This window comes from Quercus suber, unplaced genomic scaffold (genome assembly GCF_002906115.3).
Source record: "Quercus suber isolate HL8 unplaced genomic scaffold, Cork oak 2.0 scaffold_610, whole genome shotgun sequence".
Lineage (NCBI taxonomy): Eukaryota > Viridiplantae > Streptophyta > Magnoliopsida > Fagales > Fagaceae > Quercus > Quercus suber.
In genome coordinates, this window is record NW_027070053.1 from 267,089 (window position 1) to 286,942 (window position 19,854).

At 33.5% G+C, this 19,854-nt stretch overlaps 1 protein-coding gene, 1 long non-coding RNA gene and 1 pseudogene across 2 annotated transcripts; 1 reads left to right on the forward strand and 2 right to left on the reverse strand.

The window, feature by feature from the left end:
• Window positions 1–1,374: 1,374 nt before the first annotated feature.
• On the reverse strand, window positions 1,375–5,413 carry LOC112032797 (uncharacterized). Its single transcript, XR_002885133.2, has 2 exons — window positions 5,089–5,413; window positions 1,375–1,807 (listed from the first exon to the last, which is right to left on the reverse strand). It is a non-coding gene; the product is annotated as an uncharacterized LOC112032797 (long non-coding RNA).
• A 3,497-nt stretch (window positions 5,414–8,910) lies between these two features.
• On the forward strand, window positions 8,911–10,154 carry LOC112032810 (universal stress protein PHOS32). Its single transcript, XM_065765141.1, has 4 exons — window positions 8,911–9,298; window positions 9,405–9,512; window positions 9,666–9,786; window positions 9,892–10,154. Exons 1-4 carry the CDS (start codon window positions 9,124–9,126, stop codon window positions 9,908–9,910), a joined length of 423 nt encoding a protein of 140 aa, XP_065621213.1. The 5' UTR covers window positions 8,911–9,123; the 3' UTR covers window positions 9,911–10,154.
• Window positions 10,155–14,895: 4,741 nt separating this feature from the next.
• LOC112032818 (glutathione S-transferase U8-like) lies at window positions 14,896–16,530 on the reverse strand (annotated as a pseudogene).
• Between the last annotated feature and the right edge of the window lie 3,324 nt (window positions 16,531–19,854).

Here is a 19,854-nt window from a genome sequence, read left to right on the forward strand (position 1 = left end):
AGTAGTGGTGCTAAAAAGCTATTTTTAGTACCACTATATATTAAAAAGAGTGCTGCAACAGTGAAGGTATAGGTATATTTTTTACTTATCTTGCTACAGTGCACAACTATATATGGCTGTGCATTGTAGTTGAGGGCTAAAAAAACTTTTTATTCTCCACCCAATTAAAATACTATTTGTTTGTTGATTTTTTTTTCCTATTCTTCTTATCCAACCATGACTCACTCTCAACTCCCTCTGAACTCTTCAACCTGTGTCTCAACTCCCTCTGAACTCTCACCTTTCTATCTCATTGCCATCGGCCTTAATGTCACCTCTCTGTCTCATTGTTGCTGGCCTCAATGTCACCGGTGTCACGTCCTAAACCCGATATCCAGATTTGTGACCATGACTGGCATGCTAATATCAAGCTTAAACCTGATATCAACAATAACCAACTTAACTTTTACAAAAGCTTACCTCTTTCTTTTCATCCTTGTTTCTTTACTTAAATGATATAACTTTTTACTTGACATTCAAAGCATCTACACTGTACTCAAAGAATAATATGATCCACCAGTTATTCGAATTCTAAATTTTACATAATACATCTCTTAATACTTTAAGGTACACAACTTTCATTAGATCCTAAAATACACAGTACTACAAAGCTAAACATTAAATTGCTAATTTGGGATCTATACTTTTAAAACTAAAATCAGCTTCTTCAAAAACTTGACTAAGGCTCCCTTTGCTCCAAATTTTAACCTGTTGAATGAAAGAGTGGAAGGGGTGAGCTACACAGCTCAGTAAGGGTAAGATACATAAGAATTTAGTAAGAATGCATGTAAATCAAATCATTTCATTTTATAAATGGTCCGATAAGAGAACATCTTTTCATGCATAGTATTTTATACTATTTATAATAATAACTTATATGCTTTTCATAGGAAAATAATTATTCTCATTTTTCTTATCAGAATAATATTACCAAAACCTTTCGGATTGAATTTCTTTCATTTCTTACAAAGTTACCAAATATAATATTGATTGCTTAAAATCATATACATACATACATACATACATATATATATATATATATATGTATATATATACCTATATATATTCTCATTACAAAATAATCATTTCAAGTTAAATAAGATAATTGGTAACTTTGTCTTAAACTAGAAACATCTTGACGAATAAGAAAAATTTTCTTTATAAATTTCTTCTCGTAAAATACTATAATTTTCATAGTCATAAAATTTAACGTTTCATAAAAAACAGATATCTGATAACTTTTTAACATAAACTTGTACTTCTATCAGAAACTTTATCTTTATAGAACACTAAAACATTTTCGTCAGATTATTTATCTTTAAAGCACAACACAACTTCAGAAACTTTTATCTTTACAGAACAACTTTTCTTTTCATCAGAAACTTCTTCTTTCCATGAGAGCTTTTAACTTTTCACAATGCATTTAAACAAAATCATCCTCTCATGATTAATAACATAATATAGTTGTTCATAAATAACATATTGGTTAGTCCATATCTGATAAATTTGTACTTATTTGGGATGCTTCTAGCACCGCTGTGCTAGGCATCCAGCATTCCTCACAATGCCAGGTATTCCCGGGATCACATCATAATACATGTCTTCAACCATGGGGGTAGGTTGGCATCATCCACAAGTTGGCCGTTACTAACAAGGGTGGGTACAGCAGAGTCAGTCCCACTTTTAATGGTCAATCAGATAACATTTTCCATGGAAAGCCAGTAATTTAACCCCTATTGGCCGAGTTCAGATAACCAGAGGACATAACCTGAAACATTTCATGCTTATACATCATACTGAAATTTATAGTTTGCATAACATTTCATAATAAAAGCATTTCCATTGTTTTCTTTAAACATCATGTTTGTGGAATTAGTAATAGTATCAATATGCTTAAATCATATACATATGGTTTTGAAAGCTCACGAACATATCTTTGTCTAAAACATGATTATATGCCAAACCTCTAATCAAAAACCTTTTTAATGCATCATATACTTTAAAATAACCTTATGACTTACCAAATGCCCATATAACTTATCCTTTACCTGAAGATAGAGGAACCGAAAACCTAAAGTCGAAGGAGCTTAGACTTGGGTATTAGTAACACCCAAACTAAATATCAAAGCTTATTACTATCGATTATTCTTTATCATAAACTTACACATTCATCTCAAAGCCTATCTCTTAGAATTAAGGAAATCCTAATCCCACATCAATGAGGTTTTCCAAACACAAAATACATTCATTAAACAACATGATGTACCAAATCATAGAGAAACCATTGTTTTAATGTTCATATTCAGATCATGTCAATCAGCTTTAAAATCAATTAAGAACATGTTCGAGATTGGAAGTAATGGTGCATGCATAAACTTACACAAGGCAACATACAACATGAACAAAACAGCTTCATAAAAATAATAGTTGAATGGTTTAGAATCCCTACACTCTGTAAGGCACTGTTGAGTTAAGTTGGATTTGAAAACTTCTTTTTCTGTGCAGTTGAACCCTATTTATCCTTTTTTCCCCAGAGATTTTGACTTTTTTTACTTACACCACAAAGCTTCCCTCCCCACCCCCGGCCCCACAAAAAAAAAAAAAAAAAAAAAAAATCCCACCCAAGGAATGTTAATGCCACAATTTATGTCATTATTGATTGGAATAGTTGATCCATCTGGCTCTGGCCAGTCCTTTGCTTACTCATGATTTATTGCTTTTTCTTGATTGTAGAAGAGTCTCTCTCTTGTAAGAAAGTCTTTGTTTGTTTCTTGAACTTAGATATCAAACTCTTAAGACTAATTGCTAGGGGTTTCATGAAATATTTGCCAAGTTCAGGTACTTAAGACAATAAAGATTTGTTCAAATTAGGAGTACCCTAATAAGAACCATTCTTTGATAATCATATGTTTCATTTGGCAGGTATTTGATAGCCTCACACACGACGGACTATCAGCACCCGATGCTCTTCTTAAACACGTTAGCAGTTTTTGTGCTGGTGGTCGCAAAGTTCCCTCATATGCACAAGGTCCGTATATTTGGAATCAATGCTGATCAATGAACTGTGAAGAAATTCAAGTTTGGTTTATCCCAGTTCCTAGGCTGATCATTTTGATATTCCAATTGATATCCCTGTACAGACGTTAAAACTGGAAAGGGTGTAATATTTTTCCTGTTAGTGAAAATTTTACATATATTGCTTTTCATTATATTTTCAAGAGAAATACTTTCGTTGTATTTTCTCTCTGTACCTGCTAATATTGGTGAACTCTCGTGCTATGCTATTCTAGTCCATTGTCAACTGGCGCAAATGGCTTTTAGTTTATTTCATGTAAAATGAAAAAAAAAAAAAATTGTAAAGATTGCTTTTGCTTCCTGGACTCATTTTTCCTCAATGATAATGCTCATCGGTAGGTGAATAGAAGTGAGGTGCCGGATCCAGTCTCATTCTACTGGTGCAGGTTAAAACTATATCATTGGCCTGTGTACAAATTTTCTTTGTTCCAAATAAACAGGCTCTTATGAATTCTCAACCTATGGGTTATGAGGTTATTTTTATTGCTGAGATGGGTGAAGTCATGATGAACCCAACTGCCATTTCAGGTGCTCCTAGCACATGAATGTTTGAACTGTTCAAATGACCAAATTTTGTAAAATCTTGCAACATTTAGTCCCATAGTTGTACGTGAATGGAGTGTATCAACGAATTCGGGGTAGTTAAAAATACAAATCCATGCAGGAGCTCATAATATATCTTGCTGAGATACGATTTGATAACATGACAATGCTGTGGAATCCACTGCTAAAAATCTGTGGAAAGTGGAAACCTCACACCATGGCTGACCTAGTCATCCTAGTCCTACCAACTATGTGTTTGTTTTTTTGGTTGATAAGCAACTACTATGAGTTCCTACTGTTAGGTAGTAAAACAGTGAGTGCAGCATCATATTCATTTCACAAGCTTTTATATTATATAGAATATTGCTACTTAAGTGACACTGCAATTGACTGCAAAGTTTTGTTTCGTTTCAAGGAAAATGCCAAAGCTCAGTTTCCACCTATGACTATGACCGCAACATTTACGATAATTTGATAAAGTGATTGATTATGAGTTGTAGACAATTATTTTCATATAAAATTCGCAATTTTTCTTCTAAAACTTTAAAATTGTGGTAAAATATGTGATACAAAAGTTGTTCATACTTTCTTCCTTGGTAAAATGCAATAAGTATTCATATATTTCAAGGCAAAATATGCAAAGTAATATTATTTTAATAATAATTATTTAATTTGGCACTATTTTAAAACTATTTAGGAATCTAATATTTTTTTAAATTGTGTTTTAGAATTACGACTTTAAAATATGATTTCACTTAAAATTGAGTGAAATTAGTTGAAATTCTGTTTTAAAAATGTGTTTTAAGTGATGAATCCGTGTTTCTAAAACATGATTTAAAAAGAAAAGGTTAAATGACAAAGTAACTTTAAATTCATGTCAAGTTAAATAATTAACATCTTAATTAAAAAGATATTATATTGTAAATTTTGCCTTCATTCTGATACAAACATATAGAACAATATTGGCCCCAGACAACACAATAATCCGAGGCCCTAGGTTGTTAATTTTGCATTATGCAATTGCATATCACCAATTTGGTATCCAAACAATTGTAAACCTCCATAGACTTCATTTTTTTTTTTTTTTTTGGATAGGTCCATAGACTTCATTTTAAATGTCGTTGTTAGGATTCAAATATTAGCAGAAACATCAAAAGTACTCATCCTAACTTTTTCTTACTTCCTTAATCATATACAATCCTTAATTAGTAAAAACCCTAATCTACCTTCAACAAACCATCACACAGTTTCAAAGCTAATTAAAACACTACNTTCAAAGCTAATTAAAACACTACATATATATATATATATATATATATATATATAGATTCACAAGTTCATGATTTCCTAATTTCACAAACCATAAATACCATTACTAAAAATTCCATGAAGAGATTGTTGATTCTAAGGTGAGAGTAGCTAGACCCTTACCAAGTTTCTGGTTCTTGAGGGGAAATAGAAATAGAATTACTCTTGCATGAAAGGATTTCCCTTTCCTAGTGGTTGGACCTGAAAGTATGAGAGGCATAGAGCTTGAGAGAGTCTGAGTTTTCTAGTTTCTTTAAGAGAGTAAGAAGAAGAATTGAGATGGAGCCTTATCTTTCTTTTGATGTGTGGACCCGTGAGTTTGACAAAAGGGACTCAAGAGAGCTTCTTGCTCTTTCCTTAAGAGAAAAGAGAGCAAAGTGAGGTAAGAAATTTTGATTTGTGTGGACCCGTGGGAAATGAGAGGAAGAGAGTTTCTTGGATGTTCTAGTTGTTATGAGAAAAGTCAAAGAAGAAACTAGGTGGAACTTGTTCATAGCATGGCCGGCCAATTCTTGGTCTTTGGGGTTTAAGGGGATAACATGTGTCAACATGCATGATGCTTTGGCATTATATGTGTTGAATTTCCATTGGTTGCATGTGCGGGTGAAATTCTACTATAACATCTCATGCATTATGCTTAATTAAAACATCAACTATGTATCTAATAACTTAAACCACTTAATATAATTTTGTACATACTTAGTATATATACATAACACAATTAGCCATTCAAGTATTTATAATCTTTACAATTCTTATCCAAAAGAATTATAAAATAATACATTTATTAAATACTCTTCTACTAATTATAAATAGAAAGTGGCTTAAAATAAAAATTAACCATTCAGACACATAGTTTAACTATAAACTTGGGTTGGGGTGTTACAACCGACCCACCGCTGACCCACTCCATGGAAGTCCCAAGTCGAACTAGGCCCCAAGCCGCCGATCCACACCTTCAACCTACGCCTCTGATCCACGCCACTAATCTACGCCTCCGACCCACGCCTACGCCCAGTCCTCCATCTTACTGCTCACCCAACGTCGACAAGCCCAGGTTTCTTTGGAATTTGTGGGTTTCTCTGGATTTCATGGGTTTCATCGTCGATCCAAGCTCTAGGTTTCTCTGGGTTTTTATTTCTTTTCTTTCTTCTCTTCTCAGGCTTATATTCGCCTTAGTCGTCACTGCCTTCCTTAGCCCATTGCTTTGGCTTTCCGCCGATCTCAAGTATCATTCTATTCTTTCTCTCTTCTTTTTTTATTTATTTTTATTTGTTTTTATTTATTATTTATTTATTATTTTTTTATAAATTTTTTTATAATGTTTTTTGTGATATGATTTGTGGTTAAGACTTATGAGTTAAGATATATCTGAGATTTTGAGTAGTGATTTGGGTTTTTTTTTTTTTTTTTTTTTGGTTCATGTTCTATTTTTTGTTTTGTGCTTCTGGGTTAGGGTTCTTGAACTAGTCTTAAGCACACATGTCATGAGCATGTGCATGCAGGTTAAGTCTTGCGTACTCAGGCCTCAAGCCACATATGTAGGTACTTGCCCAGAAACCCTAATCTAGATTTCTCATGTTGTTTGGTTTGTTTGTTTCACATGTTTTACCTCCATTTAAGCCTTTTTCACATGTTTATGTTGGAAAACTGGTTTTGCATCTCATACAAAACCCACAGTGGAAGTANCTTAGTGTTTTTTAAATTTTTAATTTTTAATGAGGAATTGTTTATTTGATTCATAATTGTGGCGAACAAACTTGATTCGTGAATTCAAGCATTTGTATGACAAATATTTGATTGGAGAATCTTTGGAATTAATTTATGAGGAATTGATTTTTTGATTTCGAAATTCTTACAAACAAACTTGAATAATGAATTCTAGTTTTAATGAGAAATTGTTAGTTTGGTTTTGAGATGCTCAAAAATGAATTTTTTTGTTTTCTTTATCAGTGGGATTAAGCTACATGTTAAATTAAGTATTTATACATAATCATGTTCTATTGTTATAGTCAAAGATAAATTTATATACATATAATTTGGTTTAAAAAAAATAATGTTGTTATACTAGATGATAATAGGCTATCATGACGATTGAGAAATTTTTTTTAGTCAAAAGATAAATTTGTATATATATAATTTGGGGTTAAAACAAAATATTATTGTTACATTAGATGATTATTTGCTATCATGATGATTGAAAAATTGTTTTAGTAAAAAAAAAAAATGTATAAGTATAATTTGTGGTTAAAAAAATTATTTGTTAACATTAGACGAATGTTTGCAATCATGTGGCGGCGGTGGTGGTGGCAGTGGCAATGGTGGAAGAGTCGGCAGTGGTGGTGGAATAGTTGGCGGCGGTGGTGGCGGTAATGGCAGCAGTAGCAGTTGCGGTGGTTGTGATTATTGTGGATATATTATTTTATTGTAGTTGATATGTTATTTTATTATAGTGTGTGTATATATATATATATAATATTATATTATATTATTGTGATTTTTATATCATTTTATTGTGTTGTAAACTAAAATAAATCTACTATTATTATTGTCGAATATTTTATAAAATAAATAAATAAAATAGATAAATTAACTTTTTATAATTTTAAATAATTAAAAAAACAACGTCATTATTGTAAATGCCCTTACCGGAGCAAGAAGGCATATATTTTTACAACCACATACTCAATGGAGTGAATTTTTAATGAATTTAGTTTTAAAATAACAATTTGGGGATTTTACACCTCCCAATGCGCTCTTAGAGGGAATATTTGAGAAGCAGTAGTCACATGGAACTGCTCAGTGTACCCACTTGCAAATGCAAATAAAGTACTATTACTGTGTATGGAAAATGCACCATAATGAAGCATTATCAACGCACTCACTACCATGTTTCCACGCAAACTTTAACGGAGAGGAAGCGTGTACTATAATCTATAACATCTGGACCCACCATCAAGTAGAAATTTTTTTTAGTCAAAAGATAAATTTGTATATATATAATTTGGGGTTAAAACAAAATATTATTGTTACATTAGATGATTATTTGCTATCATGATGATTGAAAAATTATTTTAGTAAAAAAAAAAAAATGTATAAGTATAATTTGTGGTTAAAAAAATTATTTGTTTAACATTAGACGATTGTTTGCAATCATGTGGCGGCGGTAGTGGTGGCAGTGGCAATGGTGGAAGAGTCGGCGGTGGTGGTGGAAGAGTTGGTGGCGGTGGCGGCGGTAGTGGCAGCGGTAGCAGTTGCGGTGGTTGTGATTGTTGTGGATATATTATTTTATTGTAGCTGATATGTTATTTTATTATAGTATATATATATATATATTATATTATTGAGATTTTTATATCATTTTATTATATTGAAAACTAAAATAAATCTATTATTACTGTCTAATATTTTATAAAATAAATAAATAAAATAGATAAAATAACTTTTTATAATTTTATATAGTTAAAAAAACATCATCATTATTGTAAATGCTCTTTCCGGAGCAAGAAAGGTATATATTTTTACAGCCACATACTCAATGGAGTGAATTTTTAATGAATTTAGTTTTAAAATAACAATTTGGGGATTTTACACCTCCCAGTGCGCTCTTAGAGGGAATATTTGAAAAGCAGTAGTCACATGGAACTGCTCAGTGTACCCACTTGCAAATGCAAATAAAAGTATTATTACTGTGTATGGAAAATGCTAGAGGGTACCATAATGAAGCATTATCAACGCACTCATTACAATGTTTCCACGCAAACATTAACGGAGAGGAAGCGTGTGCTATAGTCTATAACATCTGGACCCACCATCAAGTAGACCCGCGTGAAGACGTGGATGGCCCCGATTCAGTTATGCGTATCAACAATGGAGCGTACAAGTATTCTTTTCTCAAGAACCCATTTGGTATGTTGTATCTTGTCGTCTTTTTATATAAAGATTGCCCTTTACGGTAGCTTAACCATTAAGCATTAAAAACAAATCAATCCCTGAAAACAAAACCAGACAAAAACCATTATCTCCGCTTTGGATTCTTGGCTTTGGCTTTTTATCTTTTGAAACGCTCACACACCAAACGCGTTATTCTTTTTCTTCTGATTACAAAAGAGAGAAGAAGAAGAAAGGAAAAGAAAGAAGCAAGAGTGAAAAAAAACAATGGGAAAGGATAGGAAAATAGGTGTGGCAATGGATTTCTCAAAGAGCAGCAAGAACGCTCTAAAATGGGCTATAGATAATTTGGCAGACAAAGGTGACACCCTTTTCATCATCCACAACAATCCCAACCGTCTCGATGAGTCTCGCGGCCAGCTTTGGGCTCAATCTGGCTCTCGTATGTCTCTTAATTGTTACACTTTTTGTTTCTAGAAGTTCAAATGAATTACTTATATCTGTACTGGATTTGATCTGATCTTTTATAATATGGGTTTGTTTTGTAGCTCTTATTCCTTTGTCTGAGTTCAGAGAACCTGAGGTTATGAAGAAGTACGATGTTCAGACTGATATTGAAGTTCTTGATACGCTTGACACTGCTTCGAGACAGAAAGAGTTTTTTTTTTTTTTATTTTTTAATTTTTTTTATTTTCTTTATAGATTTTTTCCCCTTGACCTTTATAGGGATTGTTTGTTGTTAATAATTTCGATTATATGGCTTTAATGTTTTTGTTTTTTTTGGGTTGGGTTGTTATGAATGTGGTTTTAGGTGAACATTGTTACGAAATTGTACTGGGGAGATGCAAGGGAGAAGCTTCTACAAGCTGTTGAAGATCTGAAGCTGGACTCTCTAGTAATGGGAAGCAGGGGACTTGGTACTATCCAAAGGTAAAAGATCTAATCTTTCATTCTCATAGAATACAGATCTATCTTTTCTATGTGTCTTAGATGTGTATGCATGCATGTATTGAAATTGTGTCTTGTGGAAAACAGGATTATTCTGGGGGTGTGAGCAACTATGTGATAACACATGCTTCTTGCCCTGTGACTGTAGTCAAGGATTCAAGCGTTGGCCAGCACTGATTTTACTGATTTGGATTTGGATTTTGAGTTACGTATCAATAGCATGAGCAATGTTACATTTTATGTTTTCCTGAAGTTAAGATAACTTTCCTTTTTGGACTATTATTGAAAACCAAATGGATGGATATGTATTCCCCTTATCATCAGATATGAAGAATAATTTTACTTGGTCATGGCTATTTGGCCCCTGATATATAATTAGAAAAACTAAAACAGATCCACGGTACATATGAGAGAACGGATGAGCACGGCGCCGTAGCATTTGAATAATTTTTCATTTTAGAATCTAGATATTTGTTCTTGGAATTGAAAGTTAAAATGCCACAACCACTAGAGTCAAGACACCGGTGGGTTAAAAAGTCTTTTGGTTTATGGGTTTAATTCTTTGCTGATCTTTGTTGGTAGTCTTTCTTTTATGGGTTAAATTCTTTGCTGATCTTTGTCAACCATTAAAAAAAAAAAAAAAAAAGTCCCTGTCTTATCGTTCATTATATATATATTTTTTCCTGTTGAGATTTGACATACACAATAATATCATATGGATGGGCGGTTTAGATTTATGTTTAGTGGTGTCGTGTGGCACAGATTTATTAGGGAATTTTTTATGGAGTGATGCTACGAATTACGTGTTAAGTCGGAGGCTTGATTATCCTAATCCATGAATGCTTTGGATTGGCATGTAAGCCTTGATTTCCTATTTCTAGTAAACACTACTTCCACCACCGGGCCTTGTAATTTAGTGGGACTTGATTCCATTGTAACCATTAATTCGGAGGATTTATTTTTGCAATTATAAAAAAAAAAAAAAGGAAAAAAAAGTACAACCCTATTTCCTAATTGTTTTAGGAGTAGTTTTCATAGCATGTTGAATTCCCAACTGGCTTAGATATCCAATTCAATTTGGAATTGATATGTTGGACCTCACGTGCTCAAAGTATATTGGCTGGTTTGGAATTGTAGCAAATTCTATCCTTGAGATTTAAGAGTTCCACTTGAAGTAGTCTTTTTGCTTGGATTAGTATTTGCACGTGGACATAAGGGAGTTTCATGGAATAAAATTCTAGTGCTTGAAGGAATAGTATCTTTTGCCGACTTGATATCCTGTATAAGGAGAAGGTGCTTCGGCAATTTAGAGAGGAAAATAGATAGTGATATAGTGAAATTGGCTGGTGAATATTATTGTGAGAGTTCTTTAGTTTAGCATGGGACACAAGGCCTCTTATCTGTTCCTTGTATTTGTGAGAATATTGATAAACCAACTTGTATATCTCCATATTTTGATTAGCGAAATTTCTTTGTCATTGGTTGCTTGTGGACGTAGGTGTTTCTTTATTTTTAGATTTTGGGTTTGCTTCGTTCTTATTGTTTATTTCTTGGAGATCTTTCTATAATTATAATATTTTCACAATCAATATTGAGGTGGGAGTGCTATCCAGATGCGCTTTCCTACAATATGACGAGCCTACGATAGCTACAAGTTTTTTACAAGTCTCTCAAAGTAATGTGTGAATTAGAAATTCTCTATTTCTCTCTTACGATGGCTACAAGTTTTTCATAAGTCTTTCAAAGTAATGTGTGAATTAGAAATCCTATGTTTCTCTCTTAGTATTTTACTTTATGCTCAATTAACCATGATTTTTAGATTTGAACTGTTCAATGAACCGTAAAAGAAAGAATTTCAAGGATTTTGAGGTTAGACCGAAATTAAACCGTGATGACATCATAATTATTTTAATAATTATTTAAATATAAATAAATATATTAAATTAGTATAAATAGAAAAATTAAATAAAATGATCCAATTAAATATAAAAATCTATCTTTCAAATGTATTTTTTCATATCATAACTTCTATGAGACAGATAAGAAATATCAAATTTTAAGCATACATGGATATAATATTTCTTTATTTATTTATATGTTAATTAGTTAAACTTGTGATAGTAATAATAATAGTAATATTATAATAATATTGGAATTACAAGAAACTTACATTAAATAAAATAAAAAATTTAAATTACTTAGTAATTTTAAATTAAATTAATTATTTAATAATTGTTATATACTTAATTGTATTTGCCTTTAAAAAAAAATAGTGCTAGAATCACACGCTATTTTATAATATTTTGCCACAATTATGACGTGACCTACTTTTTTCTCCATTAATCACACTTTGCTATATTATATTTGTGATAAAAAGTTGTGATATATTTTGTAACACTAAATTTTCTCTTTAAAAAAAATTGTAAATATTAATTAGAAGTACTTTTAATATTTTATTTGTTTCATATCAATCTATCAATATAAGTCAAATCATGGGCTCAAAGCTGCAAAAATCTAACGGTTGAAACATTTTTCCATCTTTAATTCAAAAATCAAAAGTTTTCTTCCTTCTTGACGCAAGTCACGTGAAAGGCTTTGGAAACATAAAAAAGAATACAAAACAAATAGAGAGAAGGTGAGAAACCACAACAATGGAGATGGATAGAAGAAAGAGAAGGAGGAGAAAAAGAAGAAAGAAGAAGAAATAGAATTAGAAGACGAAGATGAAGGCTGTGACTGGACACATACTTGTGCTAGGTTGCTAGCTTGCTGCTTCAATTTCGCATAACCTCTACTTGTCGTCTTTTTCTTCTTAGTTTGTTTGTTTGTTTGTTTGTTTTTTTTTTTTTTTCCCTCACAAATCTTTTGGTTCCAGATATGAAAAAAGTCCAAAGTGCATGCTAGCCAAATCTTTAATTTCGGCCAGTATTTGCTAAAAAAAAAGGAACCATGAAAACTGCAAGAACTGTTCATGGTTTTAAGAACTGTGCAGTTCAACCGTAGTTTGCATGGGTCTATGCTTTTTTTGCATAGAGAGGTTCTTAAGGCTAAAAAAACTGCAAAGAAGAGGGGGTTCACGATTAACCGGATTGGACTGTATGGTCCGGTCCAGATTTCAAAACCATGCAATTAACTGCAATATGATATATATTTAATTTTAAGCTTTGATTACTTTAAAAGAAAAAAAAAAGGGACATTGGTAACTATGATATTGTGAATCCATTCATGTGATGCATTAGTGATGCTAATAAGTCATTGGTGGATATTTTGTTTTATTTATTTCCTTTACAAAAAGTGAGAGAGGATTTGAACCCAAATTATCTTTATTAGAAGAATTAAGTAAACCACTAAACTATAAAGCTCTTGACGGTGGCTTCTTTATTAATTAATGCATAATTCTGATTGCATATTTATGAGTAAGTTTTCTTAACGAGACTAGAGTAATATAAGGGTGTTTAAACTACTTAATATATTCTTGTATTAAGAGTCTAGGTATTTTGATTAATTATATATATATATATATTTTGATGACATGATTTATTTATATATTTGGTTAGCAGTAACTTCTTTAAATATTTTTTTTTTCTAACTATAGTTGTATTTTTATTTTTATGTTTAAACAATTGTAAACATATTAAAATGACGTAGTTCAAACAACAATTTTCAGTTTTTAAACAACATTACACGTATTTTCACCAACATTTTCATCTACACATTTTCACAAATATTTTCAAACAATAATTTTTCAATTTTTAAATATATGAATCAAATGGGCTGAAAGTTCAAGTCTGGAAGATTACCATCGCCTGGATGGAAAACGCTCCAATAGCGTGCTTTATCCAAGTGCATCCAAGTCAACCTTTGAACAGTTTCCTAAAAGAAAAAGGAATGGTCCCATACAATCCAATTTCCAGTCAATTGAAAATATTTACCCTCTATTTTACAAGATTTTATTTGGTTTGAAAATCCGTCTGTGGATTTGCTTTCTCTTTTTAACTTTGATTAATCTGGTTTTTACTTAAGCAGGTGCTGCCCTGTAGATACCTTGGTTGTTTAGTTCTTTTTAATGCAGTATCCTTTTTACCCAAAAAAAAAAAAAAAAAAAACTAATGAAATATTGATGATAGGGAAAAGTTCAAATGCAATGTTGATTGAGCATCCGTAGCAGCCGTGGCAAAAATTATGCCATTTTACAACATCAAAAGCCTACTTTATTATTTTACCACATCATTTTACAACACCTCATTTATCAGATGTTCTATACTTTAATTTTATACATTAAAATAATATTTACACCACATTAAAGTAATATATTAAACTACTTTCCCCATCATCATCATCATCAACAACATCGGCACAACCACCTCCACTGCAACAATGCCGACATCCACCACCGGCACAAACCCACATTCACCAACACTACCTTATAAATAAAAATAAAAACCATAACCAGAAAAATTGTTGCGGCCACAACCACCAGAAAAACAACAGAACCCACCACCGGCCATTACCCCCACAGCCCACCACCACCATCAGATCAACCCAAATTGCAGCAAAAAAAAAAAAAACCACAACCAGAGAGAGGTAGAGTGAAAGGCGGACAGAGAGGAGAGGGAAGAGGGTGAGATCGACGGCGGCCTCGGGCTGAGATCGGCGAGATCGAGCGTGGTGAGATCGGCGATATCGAGCATGGGTGAGATCGAGCTACGCTTTCGTCGTGGGGGAGATCGTCGTCGGAGCTACGCCGTTGTTGCTGGAGCGTGGGTGAGATCGTCGTCGGAGCACGCCGTCGTTGCTGCCGGATTGGTCGAAGAGAGAGGGAACTGGTACAGGGAGAAGAGAGAGGGAACTAGAGAGTGAGAGAGAAGAGAAGAAAAAATGAAGAGAAAGGAGAGAGAAAAGAGAATATAAAATCATTTTTATTTTTACAACATCTGTCCATACCGTTGCAAATTTGCAATGGTACTGTAGACATGTGGTATAATTTTTGAGATTTGGCACATCTCATAATGCTCTATTTTTGTGTTTAGTGTGACAAATGTGCTAAATATTTAGCATTTGGCACATTTGCCACTCCTGCTGTGGATGCTCTACTTCTTTTACATAATTTTTATTGACAAAACAACCAAGAGTGGAGAAAACATCATAGAAAAACTGCAACAGGGTAAGCAAGTACAGGGCTCAAACTCTCAAAGGCTCAAACAAACTCCTTCTACTACAGTCTACAGACAAATCACAAGAAATTACAAAGTACATAAGAACCCAATTGATGACAAAGCGGTCAATTATTATGCAGTAATAATGCACCTACTGTGAATGGCGCGTATAAGTTCATCTATTTGGAAGCATTAACCATCCCAAAGTGTTTTCGCAGAACGGCAACATGTTTGTCTCTAGGAGGTAGACTTTCCTTGATGGCACTTACACTTACAAACTCATTAGCCCAATTGAAAAGTTTGGGAAATTTCTCCCTTGTCAACAACTCTGATGCCCCTGAAGCTTCTTCAGAAATTCCAAGCCAGTAGCTTATCATGTTAGCAGCAATGTCTAGCAGTCCAATAGTCTCTCCACCAAAATACCTCTTTCCTTGAGCTCATTTTCTAGAAATTGTAGAAGCTCAGATAACTCTTCCGCAGCCTTCTCGCGCTCTTTCTGATCTTCACCCCAACAAGCTTTAAGTATTGCAGGGAAGCACTAAAAAAAGAAAGAGAGAAAACTCAAATTTTAGCGTGACTTGCAGTCTATTTTTCTAGGTTAAAAAAATTGCATCTCTAATGAGTGCTTATACCAAAAAAAAAAAAAAAAAAAAAAACCAAAATAGATAATCAGTGAATACATGGCTTATCATTAAAGCCTTTGGGTGCGTTATTAGAATAGTGACTAAATTTAAATTATTGTAACAAAGCAAATCAAATAATTTAAAATTTTGAAATAATTGGTAATATACCATTGTAACAAAGCAAATCAAGTAGTCATGGAATTGAACTCTGTTTACACCATTCCTTCTATATCAAATAAAATAAAATAAAAAACTCATCTCTTAGGCCCATATGAGAGGAGTATTAAAGCACACAAAAAAATATTGGCGCAAATACCACATTTGTTTATTATGGGTATATTTAAATACAGTTTATTTTGTTAAAATTAAAAAATTATTGTTAAAAATACTATAAATAAAAGTAAAAGTTAAGTAAAATAATAAGTGAAACTTATAAATAATGCCAAAAATTATAATAAAACCTATAAAAAGTAGTAAAAATAAACTAAATAATGAAATAATTTTCATTTTTCTTTCTCACTCAAAGGGTCGTTACAAATGAAAGAAGCTTTAAGAGTAAATGATATTTTACCTTTTCGTCTATGAACTTGGCCCACAATCGTGCATTGGCTCTCTCATAAGGATCTTTGGGCAAGATGGGATGATTCTTCCAGGTTTCATCAATGTATTCGAGAATAACAAGTGACTCGGCCACAGGCTTTCCATTGTGTACGAGCACGGGAATTTTTTGTGAACTGGGTTGTATTTGAGGAGGGAAGGGCTCTTGTTAGTTAGATCTTCTTCAATGTATTTGTACTCTATTCCTTTCAGCTTCTAAGCCATCTCTATCCCGCGGCTATAAGCGCTTGGCCACGCACCAAACACCAATACTTCTTCAGCCATAGTGACACTCTTTGTTCCTGCACTTTACAGAGTTTGTAATGAGATTCAAATTTTAATGGCTTGGAGGCCTTCTGGGTCTGATGCCCTTTTATAGGGCCTGTGCACGATTTTTATATTTAAAGAGGAAAAACCCAACTTGAATTCGTTCATAAGGGGAAAATAGTTAACTAATTTTATTTTTCTAACTATCTAGTTAGTAGTTAAGGTTTTGAAACTATATTTTATACTAGCATCTCAAGTCTCTTAAACTCGATTTTGGCCTATAAATCGAGTCTCCAAGACTCGATTTTCATGGTCTAATCACCTCTGATGTGACATCTTTTGCCACGTAAGATCACTCAAAAATCGAGTCTCTAAGACTTGATTTACAAACCAAAAAATTTTAAAAAAAATTTAAGTCTATGCGTAGCCTCACCTCCCAGATCAGATTAGCGAGAGAGAGAAAAACCAGATCAGAGATCAGAGATTAGAGAGAGAGAGACTAGATCAGGGAGAGAGAAAGAAAGCCTGGGCAGCCGCCGCGCGGCCGGGGCTCACGTGACCCGAGCTTACGCGGCCTGGGCTCGCGCGCCTGGTCGCGCGGCCTGGCTCGCGCCGGCTGGGTGGCGCGGCCTGGGCTCGCCTGGCCTGGGTCGCGCCTGGGTCCTTTCCTTATTCTGCTGCTTTTTTTTTTTTTTTCTTCTTCTGGGTCTGATTTGTTTTGTGGCTGGAGCTGGTGGTGATATATATGGGCTTATAAATCGAGTATCAGATACTCGATTTCCATGTAGATGCCACGTGGAAAAAGTGTCAACTCAGACTCGATCAAAATATAAAAATCGACCCTTAAAAACTCGATTTATAGCCCCTAAATCGAGTCTCTTAAACTCGAGATGCTAGTAAAAAATATAATTTGAAACTAATGACTATTAACTACATAGTTGAGATTTTATGGTTATTTAGCCATTTCGTCCCGTTCATAAGATTGAATCTTGTTAAATTAAGTGTCAAATTTTCCCTTTTCGCCAAGCAGTTGTGGTAAGTGCTGTAATGTCAATAATGGCAAATCCGGGCCATACTTCATTGATGATCTCAGCAATGGCTGAGCTGAGGGATGACCTCAGCCAGAAACAGAATGTAGTCTTTCGGAAGGCTCTAGAGCAATGGACTAAACTAAGAGCATTCACATCAGCTCGTGTAAATTTTTTGTCTATTTTATACGAAAAAACTTACTTTTTCTATTTTACATATTCACTTTTACAATACAACCACATCAGTTCATCTATTCTATCACCTCTTTTATTTAAATAATCAATTTTTTCAATTATTTTATTATTTCTCAACTAACCCTTTTATACGCGCTCTCTCTCTCTCTCTCTCTCTCTCTCTCTCTCTCTCTCTCTCTCTCTCTCCATTTTTTCTGATTCTCTATACCCATCTCTCTCCCTTTCGATCTAATCCACACTAGCTCCGATCACAAGCTCTGATCTACAGCTCCGATACACAGCTCCGATCATAAGCACCGATCCACAACTCTGATCTCCCTAACTCTGATCCACAAGCACCGATCTCCCTAGCTCCGATTAGGCTCCAATCACAAGCTCCGATCCACAGCTCTAATCATAAGCACCGATCCACATCTCCGATCCATAGCTGCACCGATCCATAGCTCCGATCACAAGCATTGATCCACAGCTCCGATCTCCCTAGCTCCGATCCACAAGCACCGATCTCCCTAACTTCGATTAGGCTCCGATTAGGCAAGACCCATACCCACGAGCTCCGATCAAGCAAGACCCACGAGCTCTAATCGTTCCAGTTAAGCACCAATCAAGCACCAATCGTTCCGATAAGCATCGATCTGTCTTTTTGTTGTTTGTCCGTTTGAGTTTGTTTGTGTGTGGGTGTGTTTGTGTATCTCTGTTTTTTTTTTTTTTTTTTTTTTTTGAGTAAGTGTATCTCTGTGTTGATTTGTTTGTATGGATGTGTTTGTGTGTAGGTGTGTTTGTGTGCATCTGAGGAAAAGAAGATGAGGAGGAGCTGAGGTTGTTGTGCACAGAGAAGAGAGAGAAAAATTGGTGCGAATGGAAATTAATAAAAAACTAAATACACATGCTATAGTGCCCGTGTAAATTTACACGGGTACTGTAGCTCGTTGATAATTTTAGAAGATTTTAGACGAACTGATGAGGGCTATTTTTGAACAAAAATATGTAAATTTAAGCATTTTTTCTATTATACACACTTATACACGAACTGATGTGAATGCTCTAACTACTATTTAATACTAGCAAAGTCGACAGCCTTAGGGTCATGTGGCTCATCCCGCCCACTTAATTTATATGGGGTGGTGGGCTACTAAGCCGTACTGTATTTCCCCTCATAGTCTTTACCTAACGTTGGAAAATTTTTAGGAGAGAGAGAGAGAGAGAGAGAGAGAGAGAGAGAGAGAGGCAAACATGCAACATTTAGGGTTAGTTTGGTTAGGGAGATGAAAAAAAAATGAGAAGATAGAAAAAATTTAGTTTTTCCTTATGTATGTTTAGTTGGGGGGATTGAAAAGTGGAGGGATGAAAAACACTTTTATTTGGTTGAGGAGAAAAATAGAAGGATAAAAAATGTAGTTTATTTAAAATACTTTTATGTCCTTAGTACACACTTCTTTATAAATATTTTCTTTGTATTCATAAATAAGAAGAAAATATTACTTCTATTAATTAAAGTCAATTTATAAAAATTCTCGCATCACATATATTATATTGAGTTATGTAAGATCAGCAAGTTAGTCAATTCCGCTTTAGATTTTATAGTACTTGGAGATTATTTCTAAATTGTGGATTTTAGATATTATAAGAGGTTTATTAAGAGCATTGTTTATTTGGAGTTTTATTTAAAATTTGGAAATTAATTATGTTTATTGAGTTATGTAAGACCAGCAAGTTAGTCATGCATTTAAAAATAACAAAAAATCCTTTAAGGCTTCAAGCATTAATGACCTTGCCTAAAAACTCCCATTCTCTACCTTGCACCTTACGAAGTGATCCAAAGGTTCTATTTCCTAACTAAACTTTAATCTGAAAATTGTAATTGATAGGGTGAGCCACACATCTAGTAAGCAATTATACACAATACACCAACCGGATAGAGTCTAGCATAGCACGAGTATTTTGATTTCATAAACTAACTTAATGATATCAAATATAGTTTTTCCATAATATATAATGAACACTTAATACATATGTAATCAAATCTTAAAATCATTTGAAAACACATACAAATAATTGATCAGAGCACAGCGTCACATATAGACATATCACATATTCTCACATATAATCTTGTGAGCGGATACTAACATCTAACCCTTGCTGGTGAGGGATTAACACTTATTCTCACATAAAACCTTGTGAGCG

Coding starts and splice junctions, on each gene's coding strand:
- LOC112032810 (XM_065765141.1), top strand. CDS start 9,124: ATGGGAAAGGATAGGAAAATAGGTGTGGCAATGGATTTCTCAAAGAGC. Junction 9,299..9,404: donor TTGGGCTCAATCTGGCTCTC/GTATGTCTCTTA, acceptor TTTGTTTTGTAG/CTCTTATTCCTTTGTCTGAG. Junction 9,513..9,665: donor CACTGCTTCGAGACAGAAAG/AGTTTTTTTTTT, acceptor GAATGTGGTTTT/AGGTGAACATTGTTACGAAA.